The sequence below is a fragment of the Dromaius novaehollandiae genome, chromosome 2 (genome assembly GCF_036370855.1).
Source record: "Dromaius novaehollandiae isolate bDroNov1 chromosome 2, bDroNov1.hap1, whole genome shotgun sequence".
NCBI lineage: Eukaryota > Metazoa > Chordata > Aves > Casuariiformes > Dromaiidae > Dromaius > Dromaius novaehollandiae.
In genome coordinates, this window is record NC_088099.1 from 19,712,988 (window position 1) to 19,734,671 (window position 21,684).

Consider the following 21,684-nt stretch of genomic DNA (forward strand, 5'->3'; position numbering starts at 1 on the left):
CTTTCGCAGCTCTGAAATTCATCTTTCACTTTCCTTGATGAGATGCTAAGAACTTTAGGAAGCTTCTTTCTTATACTAATTCATGCAAAGCTAATAAAATACTGAGGAAATAAATCTAAAAAGAAGTGACAACAGAAGTAATTAAATATTCTCAGAAAGCCGTATGACCTTTAAGATAAAATCTGTACCCTAAAAATTTAAAATGCAAGAAATAAGAACCAAAATTAAGTATTTATTTGCACTTAAGGAGATTGCTGCTATTACTAACAAATTATTGTACAGTATTAAAAAAAAGATTCTAAATTTTAAAGTTCAAATAGAAAAGGCCTAGGAAAGACCGGAGCACACTGAAGAATTGTGTTTCAGAAGTTAGAAATATTGAACAAAGGGTTCTGTTTTACAGAGGAAAATATCTGGGGGGACAAACTGTCTGAAAAAACAGCAAAAGAACCAAACTTTTATATAAACTTTGGCCTCACAGTACATAAAAACAATATACAAGACAGCGTACCAAACTGGATGGCTCAAGGGTTTAACAATACATTTATACTTGAATTTCTGTAGTGAAATCAACCCTCATTGGTAACATACAAACTTCATTACAATATCTGATAATGTTTCAATACCCTAAGTGAAGTGAGTTACTGTTTAACTAATCACCCACTGACCAAGTGATCGTGTCATTCTCAGAAAACCAGAGCCATCAGTCTCAGACAGGTCGGACCTGTTACTTTCTCCTTCCGTGGAGAATGCTTCAGGCTCACGAAGGAAACAGCGTTGCCAAGGAAAGCCTGCACTGCTGCTGTCTGTGCTATACATGCACCGCGTACTCCAGGCTTTTGATACTCTTAATTCAGAACCTTTCACCACTACTAACGTTCGCACATGCAATACTTTAAATATATTGTTGAAATTGAATATAAAATTGAGGAAGTTATGCTGTGAACTGGACAGCGTATTAAACATGCATTTTGTCAAGAAAGTATTGCAGTTGACACAACAGATATCTGATAGTTTAGATAGATTTACTCAGAAAACTTTCATAAAATGATTTTGAATTAAGGCTTCTATGTGAGACATTAGCATGCTTGTATCAGCAGCACAGATCTGATGATCCTCATTTTCATTCTTTTTCAGTGTCTCTAATAGGCCCCAGTGGACTGGAGGCAGAGGGCTGTAAGAACTCAGCAAGTGAAGCTGACTTAACGGATTCTGTTTTATTTCTGCAATCCTCAAAGCCCTCAAGATAGCAGGTGCGAACTTAGAATAATGAGCTGTAGATGAAATAATAATTGGGCAAGTTCTGTCTTGTAATCGATCTGCAACTACTTTAGCAACAGCTGTGTGTGTATCCAAAATATACCCTGTAGTACTGTATACAGAGTGGATGGCAGCTAGACAGTCCTCCTCAGAGCACCACCCAGCCACCAAGTCCTGTTGAAGCTTTTCAAGTAGATCTTTCTGTAGCTGGAAGTGGCCCTGATTTTCCAGCTGATTATATAATTGTGTCACGAGCTGTCCATCACCATTAGAAATCAGGTGCAAATATCGTTCAAGATTGGAGGACTTCAAAATATCTATTGCTGGTGATAAAGTGGGAATTAAACTTCTTCCCCTCAAATCATAAATACCTGTTCTTACGAAGTCAGTCAAAACATTGTTTTCATTGGAAGCACAAATACATTTTCTAATAGGAATTCCCATCATTTTAGCATACAATGCAGCTAATAAGTTGCCAAAGTTTCCTGTAGGAATGCATACATCTACAGGGCTTCCAAAAGCAATAATATCTTGATGAACAAGATCAAGGTATGCAGAGGCATGATAAACTATCTGAGGAAGCAGCCGTGCCCAGTTTATTGAGTTTGCTGCAGCTAAAGCTGTTCCATACTCTACAGTGAGAAAGCCAGTATAATCGGAATTAGTAAAGATTTGTTTTATTGCTGTCTGGCAAAAGTCAAAATCAGATTTGACACCTACTGACCAGGCATTTTCTTTCTGACAGCCAATCATCTGTGATTTTTGAATTTGGCTTACTCCATCCTCAGGAAAAAAACTCATCACAGCAATTCTCTGTTTGTCAGTATCATGGAGACGACTGAAGCCATCTAAGACAGCACTCCCTGTGTCTCCAGAAGTAGCTACCAGAACCAAGTAATTGCAGCTTCTGGGAACACAGTATGCAAATATATGTGGCATCATCTGTAGTGCAAAATCCTTAAATGAAGCTGTTGGTCCATGAAATAACTCAAGGAGAAACTGATTGCCTGTCAGATGCCTAACTGGGGCAATTTTAGAACAGCTAAAGTTTTCTCCATAAGCAGTGCCAATAATTTCTCCCAGTGTAGAAGCAGGTATATCAGCAGGATGTATGCACCTTTCCAGTATTACCTGGGCTCTTTCAACATAGGTTGCTTCTATCAGGCTTTGCCATTCTCCAGCAGTTAATTTTGGAAGTCCGCTCTCAGGAACAAAGAGTCCCCCATCAGGGGCTAAGCCCTCAGTGACAACATCACTGAAATATTTAGCAGAGTCTTTTTGCTTACAATTTCCAGACCTACTAGACCTAGTTGAAATAAAAGTTTCCGGTTCTGAGTTTTGGTATCTCTTAACTGCATCAAGTACCTTTTCTGCTATAGCCTCTGCTGTACTCTCTCCTCCACAAAGAACACGGATATCATGCCACCTTTTGTAAAACTGCTTCCTAAACTGAAGTATGTCCTTGAGAGACATACCAGAACTCTGGCCTACAATGCGATCCACTTTCATTAATTTCAGCCTGCGCATAATGACTGCTGTGGGTACATCCAGATACACAACTATTCCATTTTTCTTCACATGCTCCATGGCAGCGGCATGCATTGGATTGGACCCAGTAAGGGAAATTACACTTCCAGATGCTGAAATCTTCAAAAGGGCTTTTCCTTCCTCCTCTAAAAATTGCTCATTACCAACATCCTGCAGCTTTTCTGACACACTCATATTCCAGCTTGTTTCAAGGACATCATCATCTACATCTATGACAGGGCAATCTAGTTTCTGACCTACTATTCTCCCTACTGTTGTCTTCCCAGCACCCGGAGGTCCCATTAGGATAATATTCTTGTTTCCAAAGAGAGAGTGGCTTGAGAACCATGACTTCCATATCTGTGCGAAAGCTACAGGTCTTGAAAACAGCAGTTTTAAACACATGCTAGAAAGAGTGGTTTGGGTTATTAGTCTTAAAGGCCGGTACTGAACAGCATGAAACATCTTCCTCTGCTGTTTTTTCAAGTCAACTTGACAATTCACTCAACTGTTTCAAAAAAAAAAAAAAAAAAAAAAAAAAAAGAAAATTAGTCCTTCAGCAAACAGCTAGATGAAAAATAAAGAATATGAAAGTTACAACAGCAAGAATTAGAACACAAATCCAATTATGACTTTCTCAGTGCCAAAGAGGTAAATATTTTTCCAAAGGTTATTCATTCCACTCCCCTGCATAATTCCAGCTCGCTTCCCATGGACAAATCTGACTTCTTACAGTCCCATCTCTTGAGAGTAAACAAGGACCCATCAAACCTAACACTACAATATTATTTGCAAATAATCTAGTATGTAGGCATTCAAAACCAGTTGGTTTTGCCTATAATATAGCAACTTTTAGAATGTTAACAAAATCTGTATTCATCCACCCCCTTAAGAAGTCTTTAGTTCTGATTTCTTATATTTTCTTTCCAGAAATCAAATACAAGAACCATTTAAATACAGAGAAAACTCACAGACTGTTGCACAACAGCAAGGGTGGCAGAGTTGCATCCAGTTCTCTTCTAAAAAGATGGGAGACCAAGCAAATGATATTTGAAGTACTCCTATAATGGAATTTTACTTAGTGCAGTTTGTGTAAAATGAGAGAGAAAGAGAGAGAGAGAGAAAGAGAACATCATGAAGACACTCCATACTCAAAAGAAATCACTATGAAAGCAGGCTGTCCAACACAGATGAAGCAAGAAGTTCTGAACAACAACATGTTATTTTCTTTGCTTAGGGAAATCAACACCAGTATCAACAGGAACTGCAGAACAAGAACTATGCGTGATGTTTAGGGATGAGGAGGAGGATCCTCAAAAAACCTGCGCAAAAGAAAAAAAATCAGCACAAACTTGCACAAAAAGCCCTACAGTGTCATTTTTCATTTTAGGAAGGCAATCAACTGTCATGCTGTTATTTCTTCATTGATCATGCCCAGAATGCTTAGAGAAAATCAACAGGGAACTTTCTTTTACAAAACTAATGAAATTTTAGACGTACAAATCCAAGAGTGCTATTACATAGTGATTACTCATCAATCCTAAAAAAAATAAAAATAAAAAACCCACTATATTTCTGAAGGTTACTTTTAGTTGCTATACAATGCAGGACTGAAAGAGATGGGTTACTGAGCTGCAAATTGTAGAATTTTCTTCTGTCACCATAACACATAACTAGATCTGCAATCAGCAATTTCTAATAACTATATTTTAAAAACTGTCTAGGTGTTGATACTCCAGGTATTTGCTTAACACCATTTATTAAAATACTTTTTTTAGTGTACGCACTGGTTTACTTTCACTAGTGACATGATTTTTAATGAGATGTTTCCCCATGTTAATCATGACAGACTACACAGAATGATTCAAGAAATTCACTACAGAGTGAATTTCTAAATTCTTCAATCATTCCAGTAGCCTTTCTCTACACCGTCTCCAGTTCCAACAGCTTTTTAGAACTACAGAGGGCAGGAGTAGGTCTAACATCTCAGTAGAAGGAAGGTGAGCACCAAACAGGAACTGTATTATCTTCCAAAGACCTACTCATGAATTATCCATGTTTACAGTTATCACAGCAGTCCTTTAAGACCGTACCGTTCCCCATCAGAGAACATAATATCAAATTACTCCAGCTTCAAAAATAACAGAGGCTCAATTTTATAATAGGCTGCCATGAAAACAAACACTTTTCAGTTCCACCTCCTTGCTCTAGATTCTACTCTGTGTTCCTAGATATCTTTTATACTCCACATTCATTATCAGACAATTAGTGTACGTTACAAAGTTCTTTTGATTATTTAAATCTTTCTGTTCACTCATTTCTACATGGAGAGACATTTTTGCAAAGGGTAAGCCTCCTAAATTTATTTCTATTTTCTGTTGATTGTAAGCTACACCCAGTACTGTGATTTAATGCACATGCTATGATTACAAGGCTCAGATAAAACTAAAATAGGCATAGCATGCTGCAGTTTCTTCTAATCCTTGTAAAGTGTAAGGGAATGCTCATGTGTAGAAGCAATATAATGGTTATTTAAAAAACAAGGCCTGTGAAAAGTAATTATAATATTCAGATGTAAGTTTCCATTCAGGGCTCAAAACATTTACGGACAGTATTTTAGTAATTTTATTTCTTGAACAGATGAATCACTCAACACCTTACTTTTGGGCGTAGTGTAGGCTCCGTTATCTCATCTTTGTGGCTTACACATCTAACCACACTACCGATTCACTCTGAGGAGCAGGCACTAAGTATGTGCTGCAGAGCTGCATGATGGAACATCTGGACTGCTTTATGAATCTAGGCTATAGGGACTTACCCCCAAAAAATTACAGATGTTGACACAAAAGGAATCAGATTTCGATTTATCCAGTTATAGGCTTACCATGTACACATAAAGCTGCAGCAGGTCTATGGTATTTTCTGATATCAAATGAGCCGGTCTGGTGCAAAAATTTGCAGGCAATTTCTTTATCCAGCTACTTAATCAGTTTAACCTATGTCAATGTAATCCAATTTTGCATTCATATAAAGCATATGTGCACACAAGCTCACATCAGTCAAATGCGACTGCTTTTGAAATTAGTTTTTTATTCAATTAGCAGAACTTCACTTTAAAGAGAGTCTTGAATTAGACTTTATCTATAGTAGAGTTTATAAGTCTAGTTACACCACCAAACCAACACAGCCAATTCTGTCAAAATGTTTTTTTCTTGAAGCAGAGCTTACACATCCATACCTCTAGTAGAGTAGTAAGTTTTGACAATATATCTTTACCCCTACTTGGACTGCCAACAGCAGAAATATTAGGTAATATCCACATTTTTAATAACCATCACTGATGGCAGTTCTAGGGAAAAGTGGCCTTAGTTCCTGGTGACTTGAGGCAAATTCTAAACATGAAGTTTGCAAATGCATACTGTATGGTTAAAATGCAGTAAGCAAGTAAGTCAGCAGCAGTTTACAGCTCTCAAAGACCTCAGATACAAGAAGGTCAGTTGCCATACATCATCATGCCTTTTTGACACAGGACACAATTTCTGCTTGACTTTTCTCAGAGCTTTTATGCAGAGGAAAAAAAAAAACAAACCCAAAGTAAAACATTCAGCTTCAACCATCCCATGACCATCTCACAGACCAAGTTTCTGAAAAGGTATAGAAAAATCACTTATGTTCTGAGGAAATGAATCGCCTCATTTCCTCAAAAAGTATACTTAATGAGACCCACTGGATAACAAGCGTAATGGTTTGGCTGCAGTAGCAGACAAGCGAGCACATCAGTTACAACCTATGAAGGGAGCAGAATCACTTACAAACTATATTAGCAGATCTTAACTGCCACAGACACCTGTGAGGGTCAGACACCTCCCAGAGTTTTCCAATAAAATCTTTAGATATTCAAATAGCTTTAGGAGTCTTGCTCACTGCCAGGAAGGTACCAAGCTCATTCCTGGGCATTTCTGTAAAGAAAAGAAAAAAGAAAGAAACAAAGACAAAGCTGATCACATTTCAGATCTGTATTAAAGGTCCCAAGCGCAGACACTGCCAAGGTTGCGCTTGCAACACGCCATGCAAGTCCGGAGAGGCCCGGGGACGGGTCAGGGAGGCCGCAGCCGCCCGGTGTCTGCAGGCAGCCGCGCGAGGCCGCCGCGAGGCCCGGCGCCGCGGTGACCCGGGGCAGCCCGCGGGGGAGGCAGGGACGGCGCCGGGGGCACAGCAGTCACATTATGGCGATTTGCACACGCCGAAGGCATCGAGGCGGGGGCGGCGGCCGGCTCAGAGGCGCCGCAGGGGGGACGGGTGAGGCGACGCCGCAGCGGCCGGTCAGCCGCGCCTGCCGCCGCCACCACCACCACCACCGCGGCTCCCCCGGGCTGCAGCCGTGGGGGGGAGGGGAGGCCGAGTCGCCTGCTCCCCTCGGGAGCCGGCCGCGGCGGCGCTGCCCCAGCCGCCTTCCCACGCCCCCCCGGAGCCCGACGACGAGCCCTAAGGCGCCCCCGCCCCCAGCGCGGCGCTCACATACCCGGCGGGGCGGGGCGGGGCGGGGCCACCTGCCGCAGCCAGGTAACGGCCGAGGCCCGCGCGCCCCCGGCCTCACCTGCGCCCCGCGCGCATGCGCAGCCACCTGCCTGCCCCCGGCCTCACCTGCGCCCCGCGCGCATGCGCAGCCACCTGCCTGCCCCCGCCCCCTTGCGACTCCGCCCGGAGCGGAGACGCATGCGCAATCGGGCCGCTCGACCCACCCTGCTTGGGCCCTCCGCTCCCGGCGCTCACCTACACGAAGTGCGCCTGCGCCAGGTTTACCAGCGCCTCCTCGGCCGTCGCTGGAAGCGGCTGCGCCTGCGTCACCGCTCCCGGCCTTGGCGTTTTGCTCCGGGAGACGGAAGTGAGAGGGCGTAGGTCCCGCCCCTCATGGAGCTGTTGCTAAGCAACCGGTTTCTCTAGCAACTGCGGGGGTAACAGTATGTCGGCCTCCGCCTGCTTCCGCGGCTGGGCGCCGCCCGAGCGCGGTAGGGGCGCGGGGCGGCGGCGGCGGCGGCGGGAGGGAGGGAGGGAGCCGGCCACAGAAGCGGCAGAACGCGGGGAGCGGGAGGGAAAGACAGGGGCGTAAACAGGGCGGGCGCCGCGGGAGGGGAGCGGGAGGGCGCGTCGCGAGCGCGTGGCTGCCCGCCCATCCGCAGGGCCCCCCCGCCGGAGCATGGCGGCGCCGCGCGCCCCGGAGAGCGTCTACAACCTGCTGCCCCGCCTGGAGGAGAGGCCCGCTAAGCCGCCCAGGTACGTGGCTGTGAGCGCCCGCCGGCGCAGTGGCTAGCCCTGGCGGAGCACTGAGCCTGATGAGTTACAGACTGGTATTAAAGAAAACAAATTTAATTTTTGCCTAGTTGTTGCCCCCACTAATGAGTCACGCTGACATTTGAGGGTTAACAGCCTGCTCCTGAAGGCTGATGATTCAGTTTGCGATCTTTGATGCCAACCTCTTCATTGATACAGAATTTATGTGCAGTATTTTCCCACACAGAGTAATCGCACAGCAGCTGAAAAGCTCTTTGGGATTTTTCTGGGTGTCACGCATCCATTCCTTTTCTGCATGGAGTATGTCTTGCGACACTGTTTCTTTTGCTTCTCTTCATCACCCCTTAAAAAATTAAAAATGCTTTCTGCCCACCTAGTATTAATTCCTTTGTGAACTTGCATAAAGTTCATATTTGATGATTATGTAAACACTTTTTTTCTGGTTCCTATTATTGTGTATGAAAGAAAGCTGTTACACTTAACCATTTCCAGTGAGGGGTTAACCTAGCTCATAATACAATAGCTTTAGAATCAGTGGAAATGCCAGTGACATTTATTAGAACAAAGATAGTTATTGCTTTTCAGAAAAAGGGGTTCAGACATGCCAGATTCTTCATTCTGAACCTCTTCCATGTAAAAACACACACTACATTTTTTTCTTTTGTTTCCAGTGTGAATCAAGAATAATTCTGGCAGACAGACCAAAGTGAAATGACGGCATAGCAGGGCAAGCAACACATTAAATCCATTCCCATCTTAATACCATTCAGACATTTGGACACTGCATGACTCTAGTTCATCAGGTTCAGTTCAGACAAGGGATTCTCTAGGCTGAATATAACCTTACTAAATTCCCCTCCCTATCTCACTGATTTCTACCCTTTCATTCCACTTCCTGCTTTCGTTCACAATGTGCCAAATATCCAGTTGGTCACAACAGCTCAAAACTGGTTAATATCATGAGCTGACCAATTTTTACTAGTGTGTACAAAATAAAGGGTCATTTCTTTAATGAAATCATAGATACATTTTACTCCCAACTGACTGGGTATGGCTCGTGGAACCAAGGCTGACATCTTCAGTTTCTTCAACTGTTATGTCCCAAGAAGGTAAGATCTAAGGAACAGTAATTGTCTTCTTACAAATATATTGCCTTTTCTCCCTTTGCCAAATGCTGAATGGATTAAGATCCTGAAGTCCTCTATGACTGTTTTCTTCCTCCTGACCCTCTCTAGTTCTGTATTTTTGATGTACAGCAGCATTTTCCACTTTCTTGACCATGTGTCAACATTCACTGAAAAGATACAGCTGACAGCTGTTCGTCCAAAGAGGAGTGCCTACAGCTGACTACGCCTTTAAAAGACATCTTTAAACCTCATACCCATACATAATAAACTCCCTAACTCAATACCTTCTCATTCATTTTCTCACTTCAGAAGTGTGTGAACCCAAGTACATTTAACTCCTCAAAAATTAATAAAAGTCAGCATAAAGTTGCTACCTTTCTCTATGGTATGGCCACAATGCCACAGCTACCAAATGGTGGGGAACACAATAGTTTTTGAATCTGATGTTTTTGTGTGTAATCTAGCAGCAGTTTGCCATGAAGTTACCAGCAAAGAAAATCAAGGACTCCATTACTTGTAATTAGAGGTGTTTCTGGAATTATGTATAATCTTAGATACATAATCCTCTTTCTCATTTTTGAGACCAAACCACAAGAAGAGAAAAAGTTCCACATTTTAAGTGAAGTCCTTTCACATTTGCTAATGTTACAATCAAGTATAATTACATCTATCTGACATTTGCAGTTCATATACAAATGTTTTTGTCAGTGTTGCTACTGTGACTCCCATTCACTGGTCCAGCACTTCCTCCCTTCTTTTCTCCTATTTCAGTAAAATAGGCTGCGTTACATTTAATCTTTTTGTTCTTTTCTTTCTTTTCTTTACCTGAAAATGTGGTATAGCTCTTTAGGAAACACTCAAGGTTTTTCTATGTGAGAAGAGTTCAGCTATTCCTCAGCCTTTATCTACCACAATTGAATATGATATTATTCCTAAAGACAGGCAGATCTTAGAAGGTACATGACAAGGTAGCCTTAGCTTCAGGAGCAAGGAGTTCTGACACCTTCAGCAAAAGCATCTGTGAGAGCCCAATCCTCAGTTAATTGCAAGGTGCTACTAATCAGCTATGATCAGCATTTGGCTTCTTTTGGAGAAAATATTTGCATGCTTTTGATTAAAGCAGAAGTTACAGCACTGTGTGCAGTATTACTCCAAAATAGCAGTGTGTGCATACAGCTCTCCATGTCTCAGCTCTTAGTGATTTCTGTATTAGCCACAAGTTAGTGGCAAAATCACCACTGTTTTCAGTAGTTCAGGATCAGAGTTCAGATCTGTGTCATGTAAGACATATATAGAATTTGCTGTGCTATTTCAGAGGAGTCATCCATCTAATCTAATCTCTTACAGTAGCCTGTAACAGATGGCTCAAGAGGAGGATTGAGACAATGATACAGTGGACAGTAATGAGATAACCTGGTGATCAAAGACATCCTCTCCAACTCTCCACGTCATGTTTTGATGTTTTCTGAAGCATGAGGTTTTATATGCCCTTAGAATATATTTCATCTCATAGAATGAAATTGTGAATGTTCTTATTATCAGTGCAAAACTTTTTTTTTTTTTTGAAGCCAACTGAGTTTTTTCCTTTGGTGTGTCTGATTACAATGTTATGTCAGGTCCCACAATATACCTCACCTTCTGCAGCGTGTTTGAGATACATTAGTGCTTGCACCTTTCCCAGGCTATAAATTTTCAAATGTAGAAAGTCAAATGAAGTTGGCTCATGATTGATATTTTCCTGTAGATACACAACAGCAGCATAGTTTGGGTGCATTTTTGAACAAAGTATATAGCCCCATATGAAAATATATTTTCAAAATATTAATTAAAAATAATTTAAAAAATAAAGAGACCCAAGTGTGTAATGCATAACCTCATGAAAATAATGAATTCGTGGTTTTGACAGAGTTTCAGTAAGCAGCATTCAAAACCATTTTGCTCCAAAATGTAGGGTTTTTCAAGCTTCAAAAGGCTAGTGTTCAGTACTTATATGAACAGTGCATGCAGGAACCATTTCCCAAGTGTGATAATAGTGACCAGGGAGGCACAAAAGAGGAAAGAAGAAGCAAGTTAGCTTTGGAACCAGAAGTACACCTTGTCAGTGCAGTGCTGGGCCTAATCTTAGCAGGGAAGGTGTACAAATAATAGATTTTATTTGGGAGAGGGTACAGAACAACATAGTTTGGGCTTTTGGATTGAACAACTGCAGAAATGTGTGTTCTTTGAAGAAGTATTTTTTAACAATTTTCTGATCTTTAACTTCTTTATGGCTATTTTTTAACATCAAAGGTATATATCAACTTTTAGACCATCTGTCAAACGTGAAATAGAGAAAAGTAAAGCTCAATGGAAAACAATGGGACCAGCAAAAGTAGAAGTGCCCTCTCCAAAAAACTTTCTGCAGAAACATTCAAAGGAACCCAAGCTACCAGAGAGTAAGTGTTGACAGGAAATCTATGAAATAAGATTTTTTTGTTATTTTAGAATTGATAATATTAACATTGAAAACAATATTGTTAATTATTGAGAATCTGATTTTTTTTAGTTTAAAATCATTTTTGCATTCTGGGATGGTTTCCATTGTTCTTTTTTTAGTATCTGTGATTTTGAAATTACTTCTCTACTTTACAAAAATATTTCTCTCTTATTTTTATTATGCAAAATACTGAAACAAGCAACAGGGAGATTATATATGTGATTGGAAAATTCCGTGACTAGAAAATACAGGAAGCATTTACTGTCATGTAGTACAAAGCTGGCTGAAATGAATAGAAAAATCATTAAATCTCTTTTGGCTGCAGCTATTCAGATATTTAAGATGTGTCAATGATATGTTCTACCCTGCTAATATTTAAATGCAGAATTATTTAATTTAGATTTGTGTGTCAGTCTTTCTTGCAGCTGATCATTACTATTAAGGTAAATAATATAAACTAGGGTGTTAAAAGTGAGCTAATTGTTTTTAAAGCTTGAACAGACATGGGGAAAGTATATGTATTTTTCCTAATGTTATCAGCAACATACAGCTTTTACTCCAGCATTCACTGTTGCTGCTTAATCCTGTAGCATTAAATTGGCTGGCAGTGTTCAAAGCTTAGAAGTTTCTGGAGAGCTGCATGCCACAGAAATAAAAAAATTGGAATATTTTGCTTTTAAGTTCTTATTTTCCACCATCCTATTTTTGATCAAAAACCATAATTCGGGGGAGAAGGAGATGACAGTCTTAATGTTCAGCCTCAAGGCCAATTCTGTAAGGGTGGTCACACTCCGGAAAGGACTACCTTAATGCTAATGGTGTTGTAGGTACATCGCTGTCAGAATTTGTAATGGTATTAGAGGGCTTTAGCTTGAAACTGTTTTTAGCCTAGAAAAATAGATAATTTTGGTGTGCAGTACAACAAAAATACACTGTGTAATAGTGTGTGGGAGGCCAGCACCCCATCTGCCTGGCACATGCAAACAACTTTGGAGTTGAAAATATGGGCTATCCCATGAGGCTCTGGAGGTTTGATGCCTGATGCAATATGGATTATCAGAACTTTGAAGTAAGCTTAGGTCCCCGAGGTCCTGTAGGCATCTTGGGTGGTTTTTGAATAAATCTTAACTTTTTCAGAAACGCTAAACAGTGTTCAGTATACTAGAATGTAATACTTCATGACCTCTGAGCATTAATGCTTCCAAGGTCAAGAACTTGTTAAATTACTACAGTAGTGCTTTAGATGGGTTTAGCAAAGAAGGTTGATTCAGCAGCAACTTTGAGCAGTCCATAAGATCCCTTTTTATGTATTTTTATCATAAAATTAGTGTTATCTACTTTTAAATGGCCATATTTTGAGATTCAGTGCTCTGACATTTTTCTCAAACAAGCAGCGCACAGTATTCCTGTTTCAACTTATTGATTCAGGGCTTCATACTAGTATGTGTTTTGGTGTTTGCATTAGGAGTCATTGTGCTAGAACTTCAAGATGACCATGACACATCATAACTTCCGTACAGACTTGTTATTTCAATGCCATGATTAGATCTTGATACATCTTGAACAGGAATTCTATCATTAAGTTAGAAAGTTCTTGCACCTTTGTTGGATGGAGTTTCATACATACCTCAGAAAAATTACGCTGTTTAATCATCTCTTTTAAAGCACATGATCTGTCTTTCTAAAGCATATGAACATACTCTCATAACTCGGAATGTAACCAGTTACCAATTGTCTATATTGGATTATGGCATTTTACTGATGGTTTCTGTACCTCCTTCAAAGCTGGATTTAATCCATCTACATCTAGTTAAAACGTGGGTTGCAGGGACGGAACAGAAACAAAGATTGATTTTTTTTTTCGCTGGAATCTAGGATAATGTTTTTCTTGTGGAGTTTGATCACTCCTTAGAGGAGGTGTGTCCTAACATTCAGCTAATCTTGTTGTGTTACTGCCCTCCTGCATTCATTCTAATTAAAATCAGTTGCTGGCTCCAGAAGAAGTGGGAGTTCCCAAAACAGCAAGTGTGTGTCAGTGTTTTGCGGATAAGGGTGAGCCAGCGTTCATTGAGAAGCTTCAGAGATCTTGTTTCCAAAAAGAGATCCTGAGAGAAACAGAGATTTAAGTCCCTGTATTCTACAACGCTAAATTATGGTAAGCCAGTAGGTTGTGAAAACAAAAACCAGGAAAGCATGGGTTCACGTCTTCAGAATCAGGAAATCGTCCATTGTAGGAAGAGCTCTGTCACGTGTGACTTTCCAGACTTATTTTCTGCCAGAGAAAGAGAACATGAGTTTAGACAACCTACATCAAACTACTGTAGCTTCTTCTGAGTTATCTCTGATAATGACAGTTATATGTGGTGGGAAGTACGTGGGAAATGGATTGTCTTTCATCCCTCACCTGAACAGGAGACTACTGACTTTCTGTTGAAGACTTGGAGAGAAGATTACACAAAAAAGGAAGGGTCTCTTTGTTCTCTGGAGAAAGGATTGTGAATAATTGTTTATGAGCATCTCTGGTAAAAGTAGTTTTAATCACATTTGAAAGGAATCCCACACAACTGGGCTTAAGAAATAGAGTGGCATATTATATGGAAAACCTATCTAAAACAACACAGTATTTCCTAGGTTAACTTCCGTTTGCCCAATAAGCATACTAGTTTTCATCATAGTACATCCCCAGTCAACTTTTATGTTTTAGATACAGTTGGTTTCTATTTTTATGTAATTTGGGACGAAATTTCTCCCTCTTGAGAAACATAATAATATGGAACTGTAAAGTTCTTTATGGTTTTTGCTGAGGGTGCTTATATGCTCAATTCACAGGAAAAAAAGAACAGGATAGGAGGAAAATGCCTGCATTATCAGTGCCACGGAAGACAGATCACCCACTTATGGGAATTCAGAGTAAAAAGAATTTTATAAATGCAAATGCTGTTTCTGTTATCATGGGGTTGGCGAAAAAGCCTCAACCTATTTATGTTGATAGAAGACAGGGAGACAAACACCTGCTTGAAACTTCAGGACTTGTTCCAAAATATATTAAAAAAAAGGTAAGTTGTATTAAATTATAGTGGAAATATCAGTAGCAATGTCTATTTTCCAGTTCACTACTGTATTCTCCTGTGAAATGTTTATGATTCTTTCTGAGATGTTTAGATACTGTTTGCATTAGAACCTTTGAAATTCGTCAAAGAGAACTCATAAGCACTACGGTTGTACCTTGCCTTTGCTCTGTATTCACTTGCTTGTGTTGTCAGCAAAAGTTTGCCAAAATGATGCTGCTAAAGCAAAAGCAGATGTTTTGCATTGGAAGCCCAGGGAGTATCTAATGGGGAGACAAAGAGCTGGACTTGGCTCCTTTTGTTCACTCAACAGTCCCACTAATCAAACCTCTAACCACCATGTCAGGCACTGGGCACCAGCTCACCTCACATCTCAGAGTAAAAGAAGAATGAGTTTTACACCAGCTGGAACCAACTTACGGCTGAATGATCCATTCACGTGGCGGCCTTCTTCACTGTTAGGATTTAGACCAGTATTTCAAAAACTGAAACCTCACAGGTGATACACGATGTGTGGTTAGAGCACTATAGTTACTAGTTAGTTACTAGTTAGTAGTTTTGTTTCTCTCTATAGCATACAATGTTTTAGCAGAAATCAGGATGCAGGAAAACCTTTCAAAGAATGTTTCTAGGGAACATGTATTTCTGAAGGTAGAATTCGACACTATGTACAAAAGTAAAGTAGTTGGCTGTCATTAACAGGTTTCAAACTCCTCCCTCTACCATTAGTGCTTATAAATAGGTGTTTTGGTTTCTGTCATCTTTTGAGGTTGTAAACAAAACTGGTGGAAATTCTTCATGCTTTTTGATGAGACTACAGGGAGAATAATGTTTGATATTTCTGAGAACACAGCAATTTAACATTTTATTGCTCTGTGGCAGAAAATTCCATTTCCAACTACCTTTGTAAATGTAATACACTATGTATGACTATTATGTCTTTGGTTTCTTTTTGAAAGTATACATAAACTTTTTCCTTGCCCTTGCAGGATTATGGTATTATACCAAAATATGTAACACAGAGAAACGAAGAAATTAAGAGAGCTCAGGAGGAACATGAGGCCTGTGTCTTGGAGTCTCTCAGAAAAAGAGCCATGAAACGGTTGTCTGATGAAGAAAGGAACAGTCTTCTCCAGGTGCATATTTTGATTTAGTGTATGTAGTAACATATGCAAAAGATTAATAAGGTAATGTAAGTCCGTTATAAAGAGTGTACTAGATTTTTAAGACAAATGGGCTGGCTGCTTTTTCACTAGGTGGAGCTGTAGAACAGTTGTAAATTGAGCTGAAGGGAGCTGGTCTATCTAGTTACAAACCAGCTTTACAAGTACTTCAATTCTGTTAGATTCGTATCCTCTTCACCCACTTGGAATTTCAGTGAAGCTTCGAAGGGATGCAGCAAATCAACTGTATGGATCCAAAGACAGTTCTGACTCTCTACTTGTGAATCACAGAAAAACACAAATTATATCTTGTTTTTTCCTGGTACATAACACCATCATGTTTATTGGCAGTTTCTGTCTTCACATCATGACTTCACTGGCTAAAGCATAAGGTCATGCTGTGGCATGTGTTAGATGTGGCAAAAGTAGAAAATAGAATTCAATTGTAATATATTTGTAGAATTATGACTAAAAATCTTATTTTTTCAAGCTGTTTTGTATAGTCTTCCATATAGTATGTATGAAACAAGTTTTTGCAAAGAGAAAGAATAGCATAAAAGAAGCAGAGAGGTAAAGAAACGTTTTAAAGGTAGAGTAAGGAAAAAAAAGCTGAGATTTGAAACAAAGTTCACTGTACTGATCTGTGAGCAGAGATAGACAGGCTGCCTGTCTGAACTGTCAGAAACTGATGGGAAGAGACCTTGCATCAACTGAGTAAGATTAATACTGTATGAAGAGATAAGATAGGCACTGTTTCTCAGTTTAAACCACAGATATTCAGATAGTCAAATACTTTATTTTTGATACTAACTGTATATTGTAGTTATACTGTGCAAATACAGTGTATTTTAAAAAGAGACTTGCACTGATGTAATTATGTGTTTATCAGCATATTTTTATGTAATCCAGTTCTAGAACTGCAATTTCTCATGACCACTTTTTAGCTAAGTTTCCTATGAAAATAGTGATGTCTGTTTGTCAGTCTGTCCCTTAGTAACTGTTGATCTTAGCAACCATTTGCAGCAAATTAGCAGATGTGGATTAGCAGGGTAGACATCTCCAAGTTACTACATTCCCACAAAAGACCAGCAGAATATCTAGAGACAAAACAGTGTCTAACTCACTTGCAAAGATTAACTGGTTAATCAGCAAGAGGATAGATCTGAAATAGCCAGCACAATAATGTCTCTCGCTTATGGAGAAAGCAATAAGATCGAGGAAGGAGTATGGGAGAGAGGTGAGAGTACTGCAGTGGCAGCAATATAAGGAAAATAACAGTAAGGGTGAAGATGAAGATCTTGTTGTGATGGGGAAGGCAGGGGAGTAGCTGACGGTTCAGCAAGTTAAGTATGCAACTAAAATATATGTGAAACAAGGCACATGAGTTCAGCTGCTCATGGTTCTGTGTGTTGTTTGATAAAATTATGTTTTACATTTTTCAAATACAAGAGTGAGAAGAAATGTCATCTTTGTTAATTAAAATTTTTTTAGATTCTTTTTTATTAACTCAGTATCTTCTTTTAAATTTTTCAAAATGTTTTCTCATTCATGGGCCACATTATTTATACTGTTATAATGTCAGGAGGAATCAGTGTCCCCAGGGTATGTGTCTTCTACCCAGTGCTCAGATGTAGACATATGGGAATTCCTCTCTTTTAAAATAATTGACTGTGCTAGTGCACACATGTGCACTATCTGATTTGAAAAAATATGTGGCAATAGATGTGGCAACAGACAGAGAGCAAAATCAAGCGTTATGAACTTACAAAAATAAGCGGAAATCATTTGTGCCAACATTTTTTGAAATCTCTCTCAATTATGCTTATGTTGGTTGTGATTTTATGAGAATAAAACAGAATGTTAAATGCAGTACACATTTCTCACTGATCCAGCATGTATTAGAATTCCTTATAAAGAGTTAGACATTCAGCTTGTGATTTAGCCCATAGCAATAACAGTCAACATATTACATAGTTGTTGGAACGGCTGTGAGGGAGCTTTTGACTGGAGGAGTCACGATTTGCTTTTGATCTCTCCACTCTGCAGGGATAGAATAAATTGTGATGAGTAGATGTTCTAATGTGTTTTCAAATGCTCTTTTTCAGTGGTTTCCAAACCAGCTTTTATTAATGTAAACAAAGAAGAATTATCCAAAAAAGTAGTGCATGACTCTTCTATGAAGGTTTCAGAAATACTGTATTTGTTTTCATGACTATATATTTGTAAAGTGTAACTTATGCCTGGTATACTAGGAGCATTATTTGAGTACTTTACAGCTTTTGATTGCAAAGACAAGTAACATTACAAGACAGTAAATAAATAAGCTTGTATATTGCTCTTAGATTCGCATATTAAGGTAGGGGTTTTAAATTTATTTAGATAGTTGTATATGAAGATTGTAGGAATAACCATTACAGACAAAATACTTTGTCAAGTCTCAATATGAATACACAAAGCACGAACTGTTACACAACAAATACTCTGCTTTGAATCAGTAAAATATTAGTTCATATTAAAATGCATGTTTTGCTTCCTCAGCATTTGCAGGGAGCGGTCTTTTTTTCTTTTGTAAACTAATTCATATAATAGACCAAATCAGACAAGTTTTTAGGCACAACAGCTCTTCTTGAGTTCTGAAATAGAAGCAACAATCTCCAAAACTCAATACATATTATGAATAATTCCTCTAAATTTAATTTCAGTATGTTAGTCAGTATTCTGGGAGAAAAGGTAGTTAGTAATAGTGGAAAGGAAGGACATGTTAGTATGGGGTAATAAAATGATTATCCTAAAGAAAGAGAGAATGGTAATTCACCTGTTCAACAGATTGAGGGGGAAGGAAAATCATAATATGTCATAAAATCATTTTATTAGTTGAATCAATTTTTCATTATAAAGGAGAGTTAAGAACTCCAGTTCCCAGGAGAATAATTTCAGGTGTTCATTTCTGAAGATATTTTGTGATGTCCTCTGGAGAAACAACTGAAAGCCAAAAAAATGAAGTAGTTGTTTTGGAAAAATGTTCTCCTACTGATGACTAGGTGTTTCTATTATTTGCTGATTGCTGTATGAGTTCCTTGTGGTAGGTGTGATTATTAAGTTCATCCATATAGTTTTCTTGAGGACATTTGGTGCATTGAATAAACTATACTACAATTTGATATTTGCATGCATAGGATTTGTAATTTTCATCATTCTCTTGAGGAGAGAAAGTGAGGAGTATTTTGTTGCACTAATTTGAGGATATAAAGGTAAATTTTAAATTTTAGTGTTCTGTCAGTGTCTGGTTCCATTCAGCATATGTTGGTCAATGAAAATTTGCCTCTGATGCTGAGCTAACAGGGTTATGAGTATGTTTCAGATGATTGCTTGTTTTGTTGAGGCAGGATTTCAGTCTTGGGCTTTTATGTATGGAAGATAGAGTTTGCTTTACCTAGTAAGCTAAATCTTTGTGCAGCAGCATTCAAATGGAGAGGTGACAGTTATGGAAATCATTGGTTATAGAGGTCAATGAAGGCTAGGTTTTTATTCCAAATTATAAAGAACTTTTCTGTAGATGTTGGTTGGAATGGGAATACAGTTATAAAGAATTTCTTCAAAGTAGCTCATACAAGTTAAAATATTGTGGGATGAGTTTGGTGCCTGAGGAAAGTCTAAATTATTGAAAATGAAGGTGGTGGTAAGATAAGCTGAGTGAGACTAGCAGTGAATTTGGGCTGGAGTTTCAAGTATTGGCATTCTTGTAGATACTGAAGGTTGGCTGTAATGCCACTGCCTGTGACGTGTGGTGATATTTGTGATAGCCAGATTGCTGTTTCTGGGGAAGTGGTTTCTGTAGTGAAGTTTGCAAAAGAACTCTGTTGCATTTTGGAGAAAAGCAAGTGTTTGAGTGATATGAGCTTTGAGGCAGTTTTTAGGATTCCTAATAGTTCCTCAGTGAGCATACTAGAATGAGATACAATGGAGCTGTCAAAGTTGCCTACTTCTAGATCTTTGACAGCAGAGAAAAAGTCTCTTTTATAGAATAAGGAAGACTTGCTCTTTATTTACCTTATGCAGTTTTTCTTGAAGATATTGAAGATTTGAAATGAAGCGTAGAGTCTTCCTTGAGTTCCTGGTAAGCTGTAGAGTTGACTGTTAGTCACATTGGTATACTTTTTTCAGTTTAGTATTTTTGTAGCTCCTACCTTATTGGCTAGTTTAATTATTGTTTGGTGGATGCCTCTTAAAAGGTCATGTAGATTTTTCTCTCCAAGGCACAGAGTTCTCTGAAGATCATCCTTTATATTTTATAAAAATAAGCCAAGATTATTTCTGTTGGAACTACCTTAACTTTTAAGCATTTAATTAATCTGGTCCAATTAGTTAAGATGATTAAGCATTTTCCATATATTTATCTATTATTTTAACATTGCAACGACAAAGGCAATATTAAAAAAAATCTAGGTAGTGTATATACAAAGTGTGTATATATATGTGTGTATATTATTCTTAATGAAGTAAATTTTTCTCATATATTTCCTTTTCATGTAATGGCTCTAGGGTCTGAAAAAGAACTGGGAGGAGGTGCATCATGAGTTTCAGGGTCTTTCTGTAGATATAGACACCATACCCAAGAAAATTCATAAAGAAAAACTGGAATCAAAGATGAAACAACTGGAGCATGACATAGATGTCATCGAGAAGCACAAAGTTATCTACATTGCAAATGAGTAAGAACTATTAAGTAAGTCCTTGCTATGAGTAGGGACTAATTTTCAAATATTGCCTCTTTCTTCCTTTCTTCTTTCTCTACCACTGCCTTTCAAAAAAAAAAAAAAAAAGAAAAAGAAAGAAAAGCCAAAAAACTAAATGCTTAGAAGCTTAGAAGAGAATGAAACAAGTCCAGTTATTCAGAAGAAGAAAATATTTGGCTAATACAAGTACGTAGTTTCGTACAAAAGTTGTTACACATAGCTATTTCTCATCTATATAATTCACAAAGCTTTTTCAAATAAAATTCTTAACTTTCAGCATAGAAACAAGAATTTCATGTTATTCTTTGTAATTTTTACTAACTACTAAGATTTCTATAAACATCATAACTTAAGCATAAAAAACCCCCCAATTTCTTATGTTTGGATCACTTTTTCCATTTAACAGCCAAAACTAAGTGAACTGTTTGGTTACTGAAGAAAACTTGGGAAAAAAATAGCTTCAGGGTGGGTTGCTACTGGTCTAGTTATTAAAGAGCTGAAGAGCTAAAGAGTTTAAACAATTCTGTTTCTAAACAGTTTGGTTTCTGCATAACATTTTCTGTATTCATTGTTTGTTACCAAAATCAATTTTTACTGTGGAAGCCCATAATAATATAAACTTTGTGCAGTGTAGTTACCACAGGTAGCATGCTGTGCATGTTTATGTATGAATAATGCCATAATGCTGTACTACCTTTACAACTAAAGTAGGAAAATATGTATTGACTGCTATTGTACATATGATGTTAGATCGAAAGCAATATACTAGTATGTGAGTCATGATCTGGAAGGACATTATATTGGCATACCGTACTGCAATTATTTGAATAAAAACAAATATTTTTCCTTCTGCTCAATCTTAGTTTCAGAACACATCTCTTTCTGTATTGCATCAATCACGTGAACCAGCAGCTGTTGTGATGTCATAATACTTGACATCAGAAAAGGGTGAAATCATGAATTTCAAGCAAACTATTAAAAGCCAAATTTTCACATACCTTAAGTTCCTTTCATAAATCTGTCAGGGAAGGACTT

At 38.7% G+C, this 21,684-nt stretch overlaps 2 protein-coding genes across 18 annotated transcripts; one reads left to right on the top strand and one right to left on the bottom strand.

The window, feature by feature from the left end:
* Positions 1-212: 212 nt before the first annotated feature.
* On the bottom strand, positions 213-7,631 carry THNSL1 (threonine synthase like 1). 10 transcript variants are annotated; one of them, XM_064505906.1, is made up of 5 exons: positions 7,385-7,454; positions 6,600-6,746; positions 3,939-4,109; positions 3,759-3,848; positions 213-3,295 (listed from the first exon to the last, which is right to left on the bottom strand). In XM_064505906.1, the coding sequence occupies exon 5, from the start codon at positions 3,250-3,252 to the stop codon at positions 1,030-1,032; it is 2,223 nt and encodes a 740-aa protein (XP_064361976.1). In that variant the 5' UTR covers positions 3,253-3,295; positions 3,759-3,848; positions 3,939-4,109; positions 6,600-6,746; positions 7,385-7,454; the 3' UTR covers positions 213-1,029. The 10 variants fall into 10 exon arrangements, with proteins under 10 accessions (XP_064361976.1, XP_064361975.1, XP_064361977.1 ...); XM_064505905.1 differs by lacking the exon at positions 3,939-4,109 and adding an exon at positions 5,672-5,783; XM_064505907.1 differs by lacking the exons at positions 3,939-4,109; positions 7,385-7,454 and adding an exon at positions 7,561-7,631 and having other exon boundaries at positions 3,759-3,864.
* Positions 7,617-21,506, top strand: ENKUR (enkurin, TRPC channel interacting protein). Of its 8 annotated transcripts, none has more exons than XM_064505916.1 (7): positions 7,648-7,796; positions 7,968-8,061; positions 9,103-9,188; positions 11,514-11,641; positions 14,512-14,738; positions 15,740-15,886; positions 20,456-21,506. In XM_064505916.1, the coding sequence occupies exons 3-7, from the start codon at positions 9,130-9,132 to the stop codon at positions 20,627-20,629; spliced, it is 735 nt and encodes a 244-aa protein (XP_064361986.1). In that variant the 5' UTR covers positions 7,648-7,796; positions 7,968-8,061; positions 9,103-9,129; the 3' UTR covers positions 20,630-21,506. The 8 variants fall into 8 exon arrangements, with proteins under 8 accessions (XP_025961595.2, XP_064361984.1, XP_025961596.2 ...); XM_026105814.2 differs by having other exon boundaries at positions 7,650-7,796; positions 11,496-11,641; XM_026105810.2 differs by lacking the exon at positions 9,103-9,188 and having other exon boundaries at positions 7,617-7,748; positions 11,496-11,641.
* The last annotated feature ends 178 nt before the right edge of the window (positions 21,507-21,684 follow it).